Source organism: Teleopsis dalmanni, chromosome 2, assembly GCF_002237135.1.
Source record: "Teleopsis dalmanni isolate 2A chromosome 2, ASM223713v2, whole genome shotgun sequence".
Lineage (NCBI taxonomy): Eukaryota > Metazoa > Arthropoda > Insecta > Diptera > Diopsidae > Teleopsis > Teleopsis dalmanni.
The window spans coordinates 8,478,336-8,495,222 of record NC_051847.1 but is presented as its reverse complement, the minus strand read 5'-3'; the positions used below and the strand labels follow the sequence as shown (position 1 = coordinate 8,495,222).

At 30.8% G+C, this 16,887-nt stretch overlaps 3 protein-coding genes across 3 annotated transcripts in view; 1 reads left to right on the top strand and 2 right to left on the bottom strand.

The window, feature by feature from the left end:
* The window catches only part of LOC119685058 (protein sine oculis-like), a 74,614-nt gene that overhangs the window by 12,309 nt on the left and 45,418 nt on the right, over nt 1-16,887 (top strand). The window lies entirely within an intron of this gene.
* Nucleotides 7,023-7,634, bottom strand: LOC119679839. The gene is made up of 2 exons (XM_038092409.1): nt 7,583-7,634; nt 7,023-7,525 (listed from the first exon to the last, which is right to left on the bottom strand). Exons 1-2 carry the CDS (start codon nt 7,592-7,594, stop codon nt 7,061-7,063), a joined length of 477 nt encoding a protein of 158 aa, XP_037948337.1. The 5' UTR covers nt 7,595-7,634; the 3' UTR covers nt 7,023-7,060.
* Nucleotides 13,905-15,962, bottom strand: LOC119679838 (mRNA export factor-like). Its single transcript, XM_038092407.1, has 4 exons — nt 15,473-15,962; nt 15,185-15,407; nt 14,126-14,448; nt 13,905-14,057 (listed from the first exon to the last, which is right to left on the bottom strand). The coding sequence occupies exons 1-4, from the start codon at nt 15,920-15,922 to the stop codon at nt 13,974-13,976; spliced, it is 1,080 nt and encodes a 359-aa protein (XP_037948335.1). The 5' UTR covers nt 15,923-15,962; the 3' UTR covers nt 13,905-13,973.

Sequence of the window (16,887 nt, the reverse complement as noted above, 5' to 3'; positions counted from 1 at the left end):
ATCTTAATTGTAGCACGAACTTGCGTAGTTGATTTAATTATTTAAAGTTTTACTCTTATCATTGACATTGCCTAATGAAGTCGATAAAGTTCCTGAAATGCACCTGAAAATGTGTTGAAGAAGAACGTGCGTGAGTTGACACTTTAGTGTATTACATTTTATTGACACGGAAAGGATGCAGATAAACTTTGTGAAATTGCATCAAAGTGCAACTAACGGCAAGAAGTTGCAAGTGTTTGTAATGAGTTTCATTTACATTGCAGGATATTGCAGTTTCCATTCTCTCAAGAGTCACTGAAAAAGATACTCGTATAAGTACATAGTAGCAGTGTGAATGCATCAAAATATTTTATTGAAACTTTACAGTTTGAATGAGGAATACGTAAAAATTAGTCAAAATTTTAATAATTTCAAATATTTTATTGACTTGATCATCACTTAATTCTATTGAATTAAGTCTTTTTCCCTTTACTTTCTAACAACCTTCATTAAACGTAACATATATGTAGAATCATTGTGCTAAGATTGCATCGCTCACACAGATCTAATGTCTTACAGATATTGTAAAAACTTTAAAATTCATGGAAATTTTGTAGAAATAGGATGATTCTAAGATGATGAAGATAGCATGGACAACGGAATAAAAAGTTTGAAAAAGATACAGCGCTGTTCGAAACAGGACGTAAGATCAACTTGGTTGCTTGATTGCAGTGGTGGATAAGTATCATTCAAACTCCCATAATGAGCGTCTTAGTATCAAATACATCGCTAGAAACTTAAAAAAGTAAAAACTAGTTCAATTATTCTGACTTTAATATACTTGTGATATATGAACTATAAGTATTAGTTTTAAGCGAAAGTAATTAAAGGCAAAATATTATTGATATGTATTTAACAGCGTTTTTATCATTAATCTCAATTTTATTTTTTATTTTTAACACACGGTTTATTGAAAATAACATTAAAAAATTATTATAAAATTTTAATATAAAATAGATGGTTCAATTTATGTTGAATTCGCAGACTATTTACATTTTATGTTTTGTTTCTAGCTACAAATAGCAACTACCTTTTTAAGACCTTTTGAATGAAATGTCCTAAAACCACGGTAATATATCAATCTTATCATTTCTATCTGTTATTTTATTTGCTAAATTTATTCAAATTACCTCGAACCCTTTTAGCATTTATGAAAAAATTCTATTGGGTTATACACAGAATAGTCATTTTTCATGTTTTATGAGACACACGGACAAATTTAGTAAAATATTTGCACAAAAATATGATAAACAGCATTTGAACTGTGTACCTTTGTCATTTTACTTCAAAAAAAATATATAAAATGTTTTTAAACATAAAATATCACAAAAAAACAAATATCATAAAATTAAATATCTTAAAAAATATTATTTAAAACCAAAGACCTGGGGCAACTTCATTTGATAAATATATTTTTTTTAAAAAAGCTAATTGACTTCACAATCTAAGCTGACTCTTATACATCGCTTCCCACCTGTTTACTCACGCTTTAAGATACATATTGCTTATTCAATTTAAAACAATATTTCTTATTTATAATTCAAGTTTCTTAATTTCAAATTCAAGTTCCATCCACTTGCGTGTTTCTTAACACACATTATCAATCACTCGACGCACTGAAAGTGTTGCAAGCTCACTTAGCTTTCCACTCAAGCAGCTGACTCAATTTCTGCCAAGACGCAGCCGTAGATACTTATAGCTACACAGATGCAGATACAAAGTTGTGCAGCTACAAGTATCTCGTCTTGGTCAATTTGCGTTTAATATCTTTCATTGCTTCTGCATGCTACGGACATTTTCGTACGGCTCTGCAGTTCATTTATGATTCCAAGATAGGCTAAGAAAATCACTTTCGGGTTACTTTCATAACCTGCTAAGTGTGTTAACGTGTTTCACTTGTTAACTTTGAGAGGTGCTTTTGGGTTCATGATATTCCGATAATCTCAATTTGAACTTGAAACAAACTTAAGATACATATACTCACAATGATGTATTTTATTTCAATTAAAACTAATCTATAGAGCATTGTATTTCTATTTCTATGGGTGTGATAAATATAGACAAAGTAAAGGACCCAAATAAATTTAAATATGTTATTCAGCTATTAATTAACTAACATAATATGTATTATTATTAGATGATTTGTACGTTTTAAAATAAATAGCAAATTAATATAAAATAATTTACCGGCTGAGCTATTCAAAACTGGTGACTAGGAGCTATTTAAATGCATGCTACAGATTATTCCAAAATATTGTTGGATACATACTTGGAATTTGGGTATACTGATTGAGGAATCAGTCTTTTGAACATCGCATACAAGGTTTTATAAAACATACTAGTATGTGAAGGATTAAAGTCAATCATCAAACACCTGATTGGTTATCAGAAAGACCTTATCATAAACCAGGTATTCACAGTATGTCAAATTTTTAAGCATATCTGACACACTATTAATAAGTCGGTTTTAAAGTACTTATGGCACTACGACTAGAAGCACTCTTTATGGCACTTTGTCTCAATTTAATATTCCAGCAAAACTTATAGCGAAAGAAAAATTGACGTTGAGCGCTACTACCACCTCCATGAGAATTGGTAAGACACTCATTAGAATTACAATAATGATGTTACGTTACTATTAACAGTTCTAAGTAATAATGGTTAATAAGAGAACCAGCGAAAACACTAAAAATGACAATTGAGAAATAAAATCCTCATTTGACAAACAAAAATCTCTAGTATTAAATGGAACGATAAGCTAGTCGTACATACTATATCACGACGTTGACATAATTAAATGCTTAAAAACTCAACGATTCGTTGCATAAATGGATGAAAAAGTGACTGACTCGGTACCCGGTGGTGGTAAAATAATCACATATTTACTAGTAGGATGAAATGAGCAACGTATGAATGTATTCGGTATTACCAATTGATGATAGTAAGTCACTGATCTGGTTAACTGGAAGCGACTACTGGACGCAACCAAGAACGATTTACATCGATGAAGGATAATTCAGGTTGAAGTTTAAAAATTCGACATTTTAAAAAAAATACGATATAATTATACCTCCAGACTAAATAATCAAATGTTACACTATATAGTAACTTTTATGAAAACAAATGTCAAAAGTAAATACGCCATCTGTGTGTGGTTCTTGTTAGTTTTTATATTGATAAAACTGAACATTTTCAAACCTCGTTATCTCGAAAGTAATCTATATCGACATATATGGTGGTAGAAAAATTTTATTAGAGTAGACGACTTTACTTCAATCCGTTGTCAATTAGTATTTTTGGCGCCTCAGAAGTAGTATTATCGCACATATTTTATAAATCTAATAACTGTAATTTAGCTATCTTAGAAATTGGAACTACTAACATTATTTTTTCTCTTGCTGGCTATTTACACTAACCTCAAAGACAAAATTGAGAAATGTATCACATGGATTACAAGAATTACAAGAATCTCTGCTAAAACCTTACCAGCTGTTGTGCTATACATATTTAATTCAATAAATTAACGAGAATTAAATAATTTGTACAATTGCAACAACACAGTTCTTAGTGAGAAAATTTTCAAATTACTTAAATACGCAGCAGCACCGACTAATTGATATAAATTATACATCCAATGCATTTAGCCATAAAAATATACGACTTCTTCCCTTCAACTTCTTTAAAACAATTAGTAAGCATATAAAATTTCAGCTGGAAACGTTAACTATGCCAAACGGATGAGCACAACCGAGTGGCCAGTCTCAGTTGCAAATCTTTACCCCACTTAGAAATGGACTCAGTGTAATACAAAACTCTTAGTTAACAGCATTTAAAATGGCAGCTGCGAACATAAATTTTCATCTGCTTTCCACCCATAACTCGAAGCTAATCTCTTCTGAGGAGAAGAAACTACATCTTTTCACTTAGCATAGTTTTTTATGATTTCGTAATATTTTTATTTCCATTTCACTCAACATTAAAAAGTTTTAATTTCTTTCTGCTTGAGTATCACTGTACAGTCTAAACTCTAAAATCAGCCAAACATGAAGTCACAACCGCAGATGCTGCTGGGCGCTGTTAATCGCTGTTGTTTGCAATTCAGAGTCCGTGCTTCCTTAGAGCCAATTCTGTATCTATTTCAGATTGTACGAGCACTGTAGTTTTCTGCTGAGCTTCTAAGCTGCTTCGAGCTCAGCACAAGAGCGGGATTTCTTTTTCTGCGGCGCGCATTTAATTATGCAAAGTGTCAGCTCAGCTTTGTTAATTCGCTTTCATTGCTTAAATGCAAAAATTATTATCAAAATTTTCACATTTTGCAATTTTCAACGAATTGCACGTTGTTTATTTTGCTAATTTAAATTCATTCCATTTGTTTGCTCTTTTAAATTAAATTTACAAACCGCATTGTCTTTTCATATATTCAAGTATCTGTTGCAGTAGAATGTTGGTAGCAGTGAGATACGATGTTCAGCTATGCATGATGAGGAGGAACCCAACATACTCAAAAATTATTTTACTCCACTAATAATTATTATTTGTACAATTAGTTAATGGTACTCTGAAATTAATTTCGAAAAAGTGTTCAATGATAGAGTAAAGTACACTATTATGAAGAAACTTTGGAGCCACACTACTCGGAATTTGTTTTACCAAAATACATTATTATATTTTCCGCCCACAGTAGAATATATCTTTTCTATGACTATAGTCAAATTAATGGATCAAAGGTCGAGGAAAATAATACCATCTCTTGCATAGCTGTCTATGTCGTTCCAGAAAGCGTCTGTTATATAATCTCTTATAGCTATATATATCTATGTGACATCAATAGATGTAGTGAAATTGTTCATAACTTCTAAAATCATTATTTATTTATTATTCTATTCTAAATTTATTATATAGCCTTTAAAGTACCACGTCCGATACAATATACTTTTGCCAACACTTTTTTCAATTCTACAGACAATCGTTAAAACTCAATTTATTGAATGACATACATTTCGTGCAGTGATTCGGTTTTTATCTCCTCAAGGTACACCTGCTGTAGTCTATTGAGCTTAGATAATGACCAAAATTCACACGGTGTTAATAAAACAATAGAAATAGAAACAAAAAAACAATTTGTTTTTTAATCAGTACTCATTGAACTCATTGCCCGACAGTTTTCAAGTTCAACGAAGAAATATCGTTCATTCTTAATTAACTCAAAGATATGTATTAAGTTTTTGGCGATATGGTCTCGAGATATGAATACAGTTTAAAATGATGTATTTTCGCAGTCTAAAACACAACAATTATCTACTCATAATTTTAACTTTTGTGATATTTAGGCTAACAAAAGAAACACGATCTTTAACTTAAGTAGAGAAAAGTTTATTTGCACGTGAACGGGATAGACAGTAAAAACAGAATAAGACCGGAAGCAAGAGAGAGCTTTTTCTAAAAAAACAAGTGTTCGCAATTAACAATAAAGGAAGTTACCTTTTGGTATAAAGAAACGCGTAATACTCAACACTAACCTTTTTCAGCAAATAGCTTCTCATCAACTTCGCATAACGATTAATTTTAATTCCTTGTTTGACGGAGTTTGACGGAAGAAGTTCATAATGTACCACTCCACTATAATCGAAAAAAACAGTTGACATGGCTTTGATTTTTGAACGGCTTTGGGAAGATCTTTTTGATCTTGGCTCATCTTTTTCATGTTATTAGCTTAATTGGTCGATACTTGCAACCTTACTTGCGAAAAGTGAAGATGAAGGGATCCTTATCCAAAAATCTGTATTACCACGGTAAGAAGATTATTATCAAATAATTTTGAATTAACACTTATCTAAAGTATCACAAGAGCCAATCGTTCACACGACTGACTTGTGGAGTCATGGAGTCTATCAAATTTTCTTAAATATTTTATCGTCTTATTATTATCATTTTAACACTTAAAGCGAAATATTTTCATTTACATTACATCAAATTTAACTAAACTTTGTCATTACTTATCTCAGAGTTAATTCTCTTTTCAACAGCAATAAGATCAGTAGCATTTTATACCGATATAAAAGTACTTTTTCTTTGAATGGCTTAATAGAAAATAATTACAAAGCAGCTGTGAAATGAAGCAATTTACGCAAATAGTAACATTTAGTTTCATCTTTCTCTGAATCTGACCATTAAAATCTCTTACTCGCAAACATTTCAATTGCCTCCAGTATTCACTAGCAACAGCTGCTGTAATGGAATAGTGCCATTCCCTTAAAAGGTTTTTAATGCTATTAAAATCAAGAAAATGATGATACCACAAAATGATGTTATTTGCGTGGTAATTTTATGCCGGTGTGGTGCACCAGCTACAGCTACAACTACAGCATCAAGTACATAACACTTCACTCCAAAGATGGAAACATGCATTTGCAGCAGCAGCAGCATTCGAAAAGTAAATTGCAATTTTAGTGGCATTAGAAACTGCAACTGCAATAAAAGTCAGTCAAGCAATTCCATAGTACATAAAAAGTATTTTGTCTTAATTTATGACTGCAAAAGTAACTAAACTCAGAAATTCCATGAAATTGCTTAGAATTGTTTCCTTAACTTAAATTGTCATCTAAACTGTAACAGATTGCATGAAATCAATTGTTATGCTAAGAGTGGACACAAAAGACATGGTATAACTTGAAAATATTTTTTTGAAGACCCCACAAAAACTTCACAAAATGGCGAATATTTAAGAAAACTTTATTCATAATATCAGAACTGCATCTACTGCTATAAAAACTAAAACAGTGGGCTCGGAGTAGTGTCCAAGTTAACTAACTGAAGCAGTACGTATCTTCATAGTTGATATTACATACAGATCACTGCACAGATCCTCTTCAACTCTGGAAAGTTATCTATATGGTTGCTTTAACCAATGAATTACTATATGAAGCGATATATATATTGGATATTAATATTAATTGCAAAAATTATTGAAAATCGTAGGTTTATTAAACTAGAGTATATAATAAAAAACCACATTTGATGATTATTTAGCAAATTTGAGTGACATATCAGGAAATATTGTGCGAAGAACCCTGGCATCAACCTTCAACAATCGATTGTTACGTTTTGAAAGCCAATCTTCAAACAACATTGCTTCGATTAAAAGGCGTTCCGGTATTTTGCATTTCCTGTTGATTTCATCAAATAAAGCGTACGCATCTCTGCGAGTTTCTTCAAGTTTTTCGTGTACTTGCTCTTCTAAAATATTTGGATTTTGACCACTGACCAGAAGACAATGACTATAATTGTCATCCTGTCCGTATTTATTTTCCAACAATTTTAATTGATAAGACATTTTGTTGAAAATATAATTTGCAATGCTATCATGCGTACTAGTTGGTTCATAAATATGAAACACCTTCCCGTACAAGCGCACAAAGATCGTACGCAAACGTCGGTAGACAAACAGCACCAAAGATACAATTAACCAAAAAATTTTAATGAAATACTGTGAACAAAAAGCTTTTAAATACAAACTTAAATTTTTTTTTCTAACACAAATTACCATTTTCCACATATTTACATACAAAATTATAGCTTTACACAATGGTATACTGCAATCCTTCCTTAAAATTTATGATATATAATCTATGGTTTTTTTATATCGAACAGTATATATCCTTCCTGCTCTTTGCTGTCAAATATTATAAAGCATAGAATACGGAGTTGAAGATAATCAGATGTATAAATTTTTCATAATAGTATAACGCTCTACAAAACTATAGAATTTGTTAAATGCTTTTCAATAAGTTAGAGCGAAATAGATATAATGAATATATAATGAAAAACTAATATTGATTTTTTTGTTCATATAAAATTACCATCTCAAATTTTTATTAAAAAAAAAATTTTGTATAAATACATTAATTATGATTCAGTAATATGTAATCATAATTTAAATTATTTATTTATATCACAAATATATAAAGAAATAAAATTCTAACTTCACTGATGCACATATATTCTTGAATTTATATATAAAAAAATTGTTGATGTTTTCTTTGAATGTCTACATATTTTTAATTGTCAATTAAATATTGTTAATTATAAAATTAACAATTAAAAATGTTTATTATTTCGCGCCTTATTAATATCTCTTTGTTATAACATCATTTTGGAACATCATCATCATTCAGCAAGTGTACGCATAGTATTCATTATAGATTTACAGTATTTGTAGTAGAGATACATTGGAATAAATACTGGATCTGTTCCACGAGCTACTAGTAGTAAAATTCAAGTAAAAGATAAGTAAAGTACAAACTGAGACCGTAGCACAAATGAAATACTATATTTCGCTCTTTACACAGATTTTCATGGAACAGCTTTGTGCAAAGTCTGGTAAGAATTCAAACCTAAACAGCTGATTAGCATCAACACAAATTTTACTTGAAATAAAATGTACGAGTAAGTCTGCGTAGCATTTTCTAATTTCGACAGGGATGTTACGCTCTCTCAGATGCTCTCATTTACTCGAAAATTTGCTGGTGGAACACATTTGTGTGTACGCAGTGCTACTCAAAGTTACTACGAGCAACTCCTGGAACAGACCTACTATTCCTAAGTTGAACGTAATATTGCAAATTATAGTAAACTCAAGTACTGCAATTTTATAAGAAGCTTATCTACCTCACGGTCCCTATTCGGCAGCAGGGTTTAATTAACCCAAGTTAATTATAATTACCATCCAAAACATTTAATTTAAAGTTTGCCATTTTACAATATAATTCATTAAAGAACCGCTGAATGTGTTATAATTGTGAAGTCATTATAAAATAATGATTATATTATATTTAAGTTTCCTTTAGTTATTGTTGAAAAATTATCCCAATTTTTAGTTGATGACATTTGATTGGTGTTGTGATTTATAACTAATCGAAAGTCCAAATAATACATTGATATAAAATTGATTAAAATCCACTATATGTATAAACTGGTATACTCGTATATTTCAAAAATATTCCAGCAACTGTTTCAGCGTTCAATCTGTACATTTATGTACCATGAACCAACTTCATTCAATAGTCAAGTCGTCTTAAGCACATCGTATCCACAAATATGTCGTTTTATTCGATTTTTGTAGACATTACCAACCATTGCATCATTAAGGTAAACATACTTAAGTGCTACCTCTTCCACTACATTGTTTTGTAAATAATGTAACATTTGTTCAATTAACCATAAAAGGTCAACTAAAGTTTCAACAAATTATTTGCTTCAGTTTAGTCTTTCCTCTTGTGCAGATGCTGATCATTGGTGGATTGTTGTCTTGTGTTTCCACAAAATACTCGACTCATTAAGTTGGAAGGTAGTACACAAATATTTGTCAAAGACAAAAGTTCTTCCTATGTATTGATTAACTCAGGTAATCAGTTTATGATGACATTTAAATAAAATAAAATTAACATAATTAGGTGATTAATTTGCGTAAAATTACTTTCAAAATAATACTGTTTAAGAGAAGTTTAGTTTTTTATTATAAATACAACAAAGTTTATCTACTTCAGCATATACTAAAGCATATACTAGGGGTATTTTGAAACGATGTACATATGGCAATCTGAACTATTTTAGAGTGTAACCATTTTCTTAGAAATACAAAACGGACTGCAAGGATTCGAACTGGAATTCCTTAAGCACAGAAACTTTTGTTTACTTTCAAAATATCTTCAAATTTTGCACATTTTGTAACTATTTCAAATATTTATAAATCTAAGTTGCTGAGAAAATTAGGCGTACAAGCAGTTGGAACAAGATTTTAGTCCTTCATAAATCCTATCCGTTTTTACTTGCATACCATTTTTCACATTTTATGGTTTCCACTTTACGACAAAACGTTTTTTGATTTCTTTCGATGCTTTTTTTCTGTCTTTATCGTTTAAAGGAATTTTTATGTTTGCGCTTCTTTGTTGGCGGCTGGCTCAAGAAGTATCTTGCCGACATTGTCATAAATCTCATTGCAAAATGCCGCACATTGTAAAGTGTCACCTCATGAGAATTACGCTTTCTTAATTTTGTACCGCGTAAATGCACTTGCAGCTCGCAGATCGCAGCTTGCAGCTTGCAGCATCCAACATGCAACACAAGTAGCGCAGCGCACATTCTGTTATAATTTATGTCCCTTTTTGTTGCCTCATAAGAACATATTGAAGTAATTTTACTGTCTCTTCAGAAGTAAGGTTTTTTTTTTTGGTTATGGAGTGATTATTATAATAAATTATTCATGGTTGCAACATCAATTGCATTCTTAAAATTCACTGCAAATTTCACTGCTTTTTATCACTTACCGCAGCGAAGAAGTTAATTTCTCTTTTGGTAGCTTTTATGGCTCAATTAGTCTATATTTAGTAACATTTAAAATCCTGTTATACTATTAAGTATAATTATAAAAAATATCTTGAGACTTGACAGTAATATTAAATATTACTCATCTAATTAGTTGGTAAATTGGATATCTTTATCCATGCAAATCTTCCGCAGTTAAGAGTTAATGCTTTATACCAAAACTACTGCAGTCTATTTGTGCAACAATTTATCAGAGTCATGAGTATTTATGGAGCAATAGTCTGAAAGAATTGCACAAAGTAGCAAACGATGTTTAACACATTCAACAAGATACAAAGACTGAACCGTGTAAATTTTATGGAAACCATATAAACGACGGCATACGTTAAGATACACCTAGAACTCACACATCTTCACATTTATATATAATCGCCAGCAAAAAAGAATTTTCTGTAGAAAATTTAAGATTATATCGGCTCGGGTAGTTGTCTTAATTGGAACATATTTGGTATCTGCGCGATATACCATATACTCAATATTAAGGTCCATAAAACCATTTAAAACTAAACTTCACAATGAAGATAGTTGGGATGGTATGTCTAAAATACGCAAAATCAATCAGAATACGCCAAGTAGATATACGCGACTGAAATATTCGGAAGTGCAGGATTAAAATACAACTATATTTCAAGAAGAAATGTATGCAATAGCCAGGTGTGTATACTTAAACCCTAAACATATAATAACCATAAGTAAATCCAATACCTAAGTGAGCATATCATATCGGATGAAGAAATAAAACATAGTAATGTGGGTTTAATACTACAATTTTTAGAGGAAGTTAAACGTGAAGAAACACTCTAAATTCATGAAGCGGACACAATAAAGCACTAGATCGTAATGTAAACTCCACTAACAAAATAATAATAATAAAATAATGGAAGATATTTTAAGCAAATTTGTTTGTGCGGTTATAAGTAGAATGTTGAAACAGATATATCGGATCCACAACTAATATATATTAAGCCGTATTTAAATAATTTCCGAATGAAACCTAAATACTGTATTATAAGGATTTCCTTTATTACATTTTAATTCTGTTTTCAATGAAACGCTTTAATTTAATGATGTGTGTAGTCGTTTAGATAAACCGAAATAATTAAAAATATATGCTTCCCTCCAGAAGCAGTTATGAGTTCGTAAATATAATTAAACTCACGAAATTTTCATGCCCTCTTACTACTAAAGTAGTACTTTAAGAATATCGAAACTGTTATGAAGTTTTTCGGAAACAAAATTATTTTGCCTAAACAAATTAATACAATTTTTTGACTTCAATGAATTAATAAAACAGCTCCATTTACTAGGTATATCTTAATACTAACAATCAAATAACACAATCATTTAATTAATTATCATATCCATGAATTCGAAGAAACAACTGTTCCCTATAATTACTTTCAATGATACTCATACATCTAGTCCTTTCAATTCACAGTGATACATACTCGTACACTATCTGTCTTAATTACTTTAAATATTGTTACTTAACCAACAATGATAACTAACTAAACTCATTAGTATAAGTTGTAGTAGTGAAATGAATGACATGGCTCTGCATTTTATATGAAAACATAATTAATCAAATAGAGCTACGGAATTTAATAACTGAATAACTTACATACCTACATACATTTTGTCTTCACATCAAAAATTATTTATCCTATAATTTACAAACGACTATTATTATGAAAATACATATATAATAAGCACGAAAATAGTAGTTAATAGGAATAATACCGAAAAAGGTGTTGTGAATTACAAATCTGCACTAAAGCGGATAACTTACCTTTAGACGATCCAAAATTGTGGGTCACACTAAGATCAAATCATTCTAAAACCACAATAAATAAATCATATCTGAAAGTAATTAAAAAACTCAAGATTCATTCGAAGTTATAGACTAAGTCGAATATCTCGGAGTAAACCTCAACGATACCGAAGATACAAGGATAACCATTTAAGCATGAATAAAGAGAACTACTAAGGCTAACATTGCACATTTAATACTTCCTATGCCCAAAATCTTGCTACGCAATTTATAATGAACATTAGACCCACTTATTGGACCCATTTTTGTATATGAATTCCAATCCTGTGCACTAAAAAGTGGGAACATTGAGAAGCTGCTCATTAATTACCTCAAACACTACAAATTCCAACGCATAAGATGGTTAGAATACATAGGTATTTCTACCGGTCGATAGAGTAGACTAACAAACTCATAAAGTTGAGAATGAAGACAGTGCCCCAAAAACAGATGATTTGATGCAATATTAATAACTTCGGTGAAATAAAAAAACTGGGACTACATGGCTGATGAAAAGAGGACTCAGTTAGAAAGCATTGAAGAGCTTTCCCGAAACTAGTAATTTCAATAACCATAATCTAAAGATATTTGTCTTTATTTGTCACAGAATGACCAATCTGTGCTGGCGTAAACCATTAGAAAACCAATAGTTTCACTCGATTTCTTAATAATTGGCACTAATGTAAGAATCCCAAATGAAGCGCAACCGAACTTATTTAGCTTGGCTAAACCAGAATCCTCTTACCTATATTAAAATTTAGGGACTTACCAATTCAAAGATTTCATGTATTAAGTAATTTACTTTTCTCTAAAAGTTCTCCATCTAAAAGAGAAAAAATCCAAGTAAATTAGTTTTCCATATTTTTTTTTATTTCATTTTGTGTGGAAAAGTATCTGGAATTTTTTTTCTTATCCTTGGGCTATTTTTGCATTTTAAAACCATAAACTTTCACCCAATAAGTTGTCCTTCCATCGGAACATGCAGGTGCGTTTGCGTTGAAACTTTGTCGCTTGAGAGGGTGCAAAAATACCTTAACAGCACGTAGAAGTGTCCAATTTCATTTGCATTTAGCCAGGACGTGAGTGGAAATCTAAATCTGAAATGCAGAAGAATTGCGGACAGGTACGTGCTGCTTCCAGATATGAGTTTTATGAGCATCAAATAGTATTTATGAAGTGTCGGAAAAAGTGGAAATAGTGATGTTATTCTCTTCAAACAAACTTTCATCAAGTGAGGAAAAAAGCCTTTAATGTATGGAAAAGCATTTTATACTCGTAAAAAATTGTACTCGTAATAAATTAAAGTAGTGGAAATACATTTATACACATTTATATCTAGATATACAAATGTATAGAAACCTAAATACGTAATTGAAATTTTTTTTATAAATAATGACGAGAGCATGACCAGAAACGAGGATTGCTGCCTTTTGTAAGAAGAAGATAATGCAGTTAATAATATTATTAAAATGAATTTGATAAATATTATATTCATTAAAGTTTGGACATTTTATGAATTTGGATTATTTATTAAAATTCTTTATTTTTTATTTAAAAACAAAACAAATATCAATAAATATAAGATGCGGATCCAATAAAATTTTGAAATCGAATAGTTTCAATATTTTTGAGTCATTAAAAACTTTTACTAAAATCCTTTAAACTACTTTTAAAATTTTTTAATTTCTTCCACATCTTATTAGTTCGAATCCACATCCTAGAAGAGTTTCTAAACAATAATTTATGAAGTTTTTGGTTTGGTTTCGTCAAAACACGCATGCAAGAACAAATTTGGTTTTTTAACTGGATCATAAAACTCATATCCCTGAAATTAAAATAAAAACATTACGATTATAATTGCATATATATATTCATAGATCATTCCAAACAAACCTGTGCCCAATCGTAACCAACAGCGTAAGCAAATATATCGCCTTTGGGATTAAAGGCGCATTTTGTTATTGACATTGCCATAGTTTTTGATAATTTTAAACGTGTGTGTTGATCTAAATCCCAAAAGCAAAATGTTCCATCCGAACCCACAGTTGCGATAGTACCATGTACCGGATGAACTATTATGTCATTAACAGCGAAAACATCAATAACACTAGATTGATTTATTCTACGATGACACATACATTTGTAATTTAAGTGTCTTGCCTTTTCATTAACATATTGCAAAGCCATACGTCCTGCAATGCAACCAACTACGTAACCTGTGAATAAAGAATTATTTAAAGGATTGTAGAACTAAAAGAACCTATGAAAAATGCATGTAGCATCGAATTATTTTAAGAATTTTGACTAATTTTTATTCAACACATATGCAGAGAAGAAACACCATGATTAAAAGTTTGCAGTTTGTAAAATGTTATACAAAATCAACTTCCAGTGAAAGTCAAGAAGTACCCTCAAATAAGTATCCTGAACTTTGACAACTCCCACAAACGAAATATGGATTAAGATATATGGGTTTGCATCTAATATGTGCATATCTTGTATAGAGAAGATGCCTCTCTATACAAAGCTGATACCACAGGCATTTAAGAAATGCGATGAGTACAACAAACTGCTGTTAAAGAGCAAACTGTGACATTTCCTACAAATGCCATGCAAATAGACGTGAATTTGGAAGCGGTTAAAAATTTAGCAAAACCTTTATTCTTCAAGCCAACAACATGACCAAAGATGACTTCTACACTGGACTCAACGCAATCTATGACCACTGCTCCGTTTTAGATCCAATGAGCGAATAATTCTATCTTCATGAAACCAATAACGGTTTCTACTTAATCAACTTGGAATCAAATTAATTAATTCGTTATTAACGCATTATACGTTCAAATGTGTTAAAGCTATAATTTTAGCGTAAGATGATTTTGCAATTTGATTTAGTATCTGTATTTATTTAATAACGATAATAACGAAAGTAATTATTCATCTTAAGCTTACCTGAGGGAATATTTTCATATTTAATAACGGATATAGAACGAGTTTGACTATTAAGCGGACTTTCCTCTTGAGCGTATAAAGTTGGAGTTCCTTCAAGTGAGTAGATAGAAATCATTTTATTAGCTGATCCAACAACTGCCATTGGATAATCCACATCAGCACAATAACAACGTTCAGGCAGCAAAAGAGAGAGCATTGGATTTGGTGCACGAGGATCCCAAAACTTTAAAAAAAATATAATTATGCTAATATTAAGAACTACATAAATGGTTACTGTAATTATAATACTTTTAAGGTCTTATCCCAAGAACCAGTCATAAGACAAGAATAGTTTGGGCTCTTAATCCAATGACATGTTTTAATTGGGGCCTCGTGTGTACCTACTGTCGTCACCTTGTCGGAAGCCAAGTCCCACATTTTAATTTGTGTGTTTGTTGATGCAATAAAAACCTTATCGCCAACATCTGTCCAACAAACGTCAAGTACCGGTGCTTTTAAGTTTTTCATACCTTTAGCAACTGTACTACCATTTTGCTTCACATCCCAGCAGCGAACAGTATTATCCCAACCGCCGGCCAAGAGTAAATTTTTCTGTAACACGGATGGACCAAATTCAAGCGCAGAAATCGTATCAGTTGGTCCAATTTCAACTTTAAAGTCATTCATAGGATTTTCACTATTACTTGCATTTTGTATATCAATGGCACGAATGTCTTCCAAAGCTTTTTGAGTAAACATTTTAGAATGGGAAGATAATCACAGACAGAAATATTTCTCAAAAATATATTTCTTTATATGGTATAAAAAGTAATTTAGTTATAAGTTAAAATCATCTTTTGACATTTCTGTCAATACAATGAATAAAATTTCTTTTTACTTTTATAATTTAAAATCTTATTTACATTTCGTATTTTGCACATACATGATAGATATCTTCAGTGTGGCCATTTATTGGCAATAACATTTCATGGATAAGATAATCCACTTCCGTTCACTAGTAGAGACATGATATTTCGGTCTCAAATAGGGGTATTAATAACTGTGGTTTTTCAATAGGCTTATTTTCTGTACCGGTGAAAGTCTCTATTTGTAAGTCGAGCTGTTGCTTGTAGACACACCTACATTTATCAAACTATATAAAGTACAACCCAATGCTTGGCTAATGCTGTAGAACTAACTAGCCTTGCGTTTCATTCAATATCTGATATAGTCGCCTTAATTGTCTGACATCACTAGCAGAGACATGATATTTCGGTCTCAAATATCATCACAGTATTAAAAGCTGTGGTTTCTCAATAGGCTTATTTTCTGTACCGGTGAAAGTCTCTATTTGTAAGTCGGGCTGCTACTTGTAGATACACCTACATCTATCAAACTATAAAAAGTACAATGCAATGCTTGGATATTTCATATTACCTGAAACCCTTATATTTTCCACAATCGTTTATATATAGGTATTTTTAATATAATTATTTTTCTGATGGTAGAATAAGGGCTTATAATTATACGGAGATTTAAACGTAAGCAACTATAACAATAATTATTTGAGTTGATAAGTTATTATATTCCACATACTCTGAATTTACAATAAAATGTATATGAAATATATTAACTTTATTTAAACTACAACAGTAATTCGCAATCATGAAACTTTGTTTATGTTTACTTATATACCACGGGATATCAATATAGAGAGCATAAAA

Bases quoted from the DNA above. Each gene is read 5' to 3' on its own strand.
- LOC119679838 (XM_038092407.1), bottom strand. From the start codon at position 15,922: ATGTTTACTCAAAAAGCTTTGGAAGACATTCGTGCCATTGATATACAA. The intron at 15,408-15,472 runs GTATTATAATTA...TTTTTTTTAAAG, and splicing joins CTTGGGATAAGACCTTAAAA to TTTTGGGATCCTCGTGCACC. The intron at 14,058-14,125 runs GTTTGTTTGGAA...TTTTAATTTCAG, and splicing joins TTGGTTACGATTGGGCACAG to GGATATGAGTTTTATGATCC.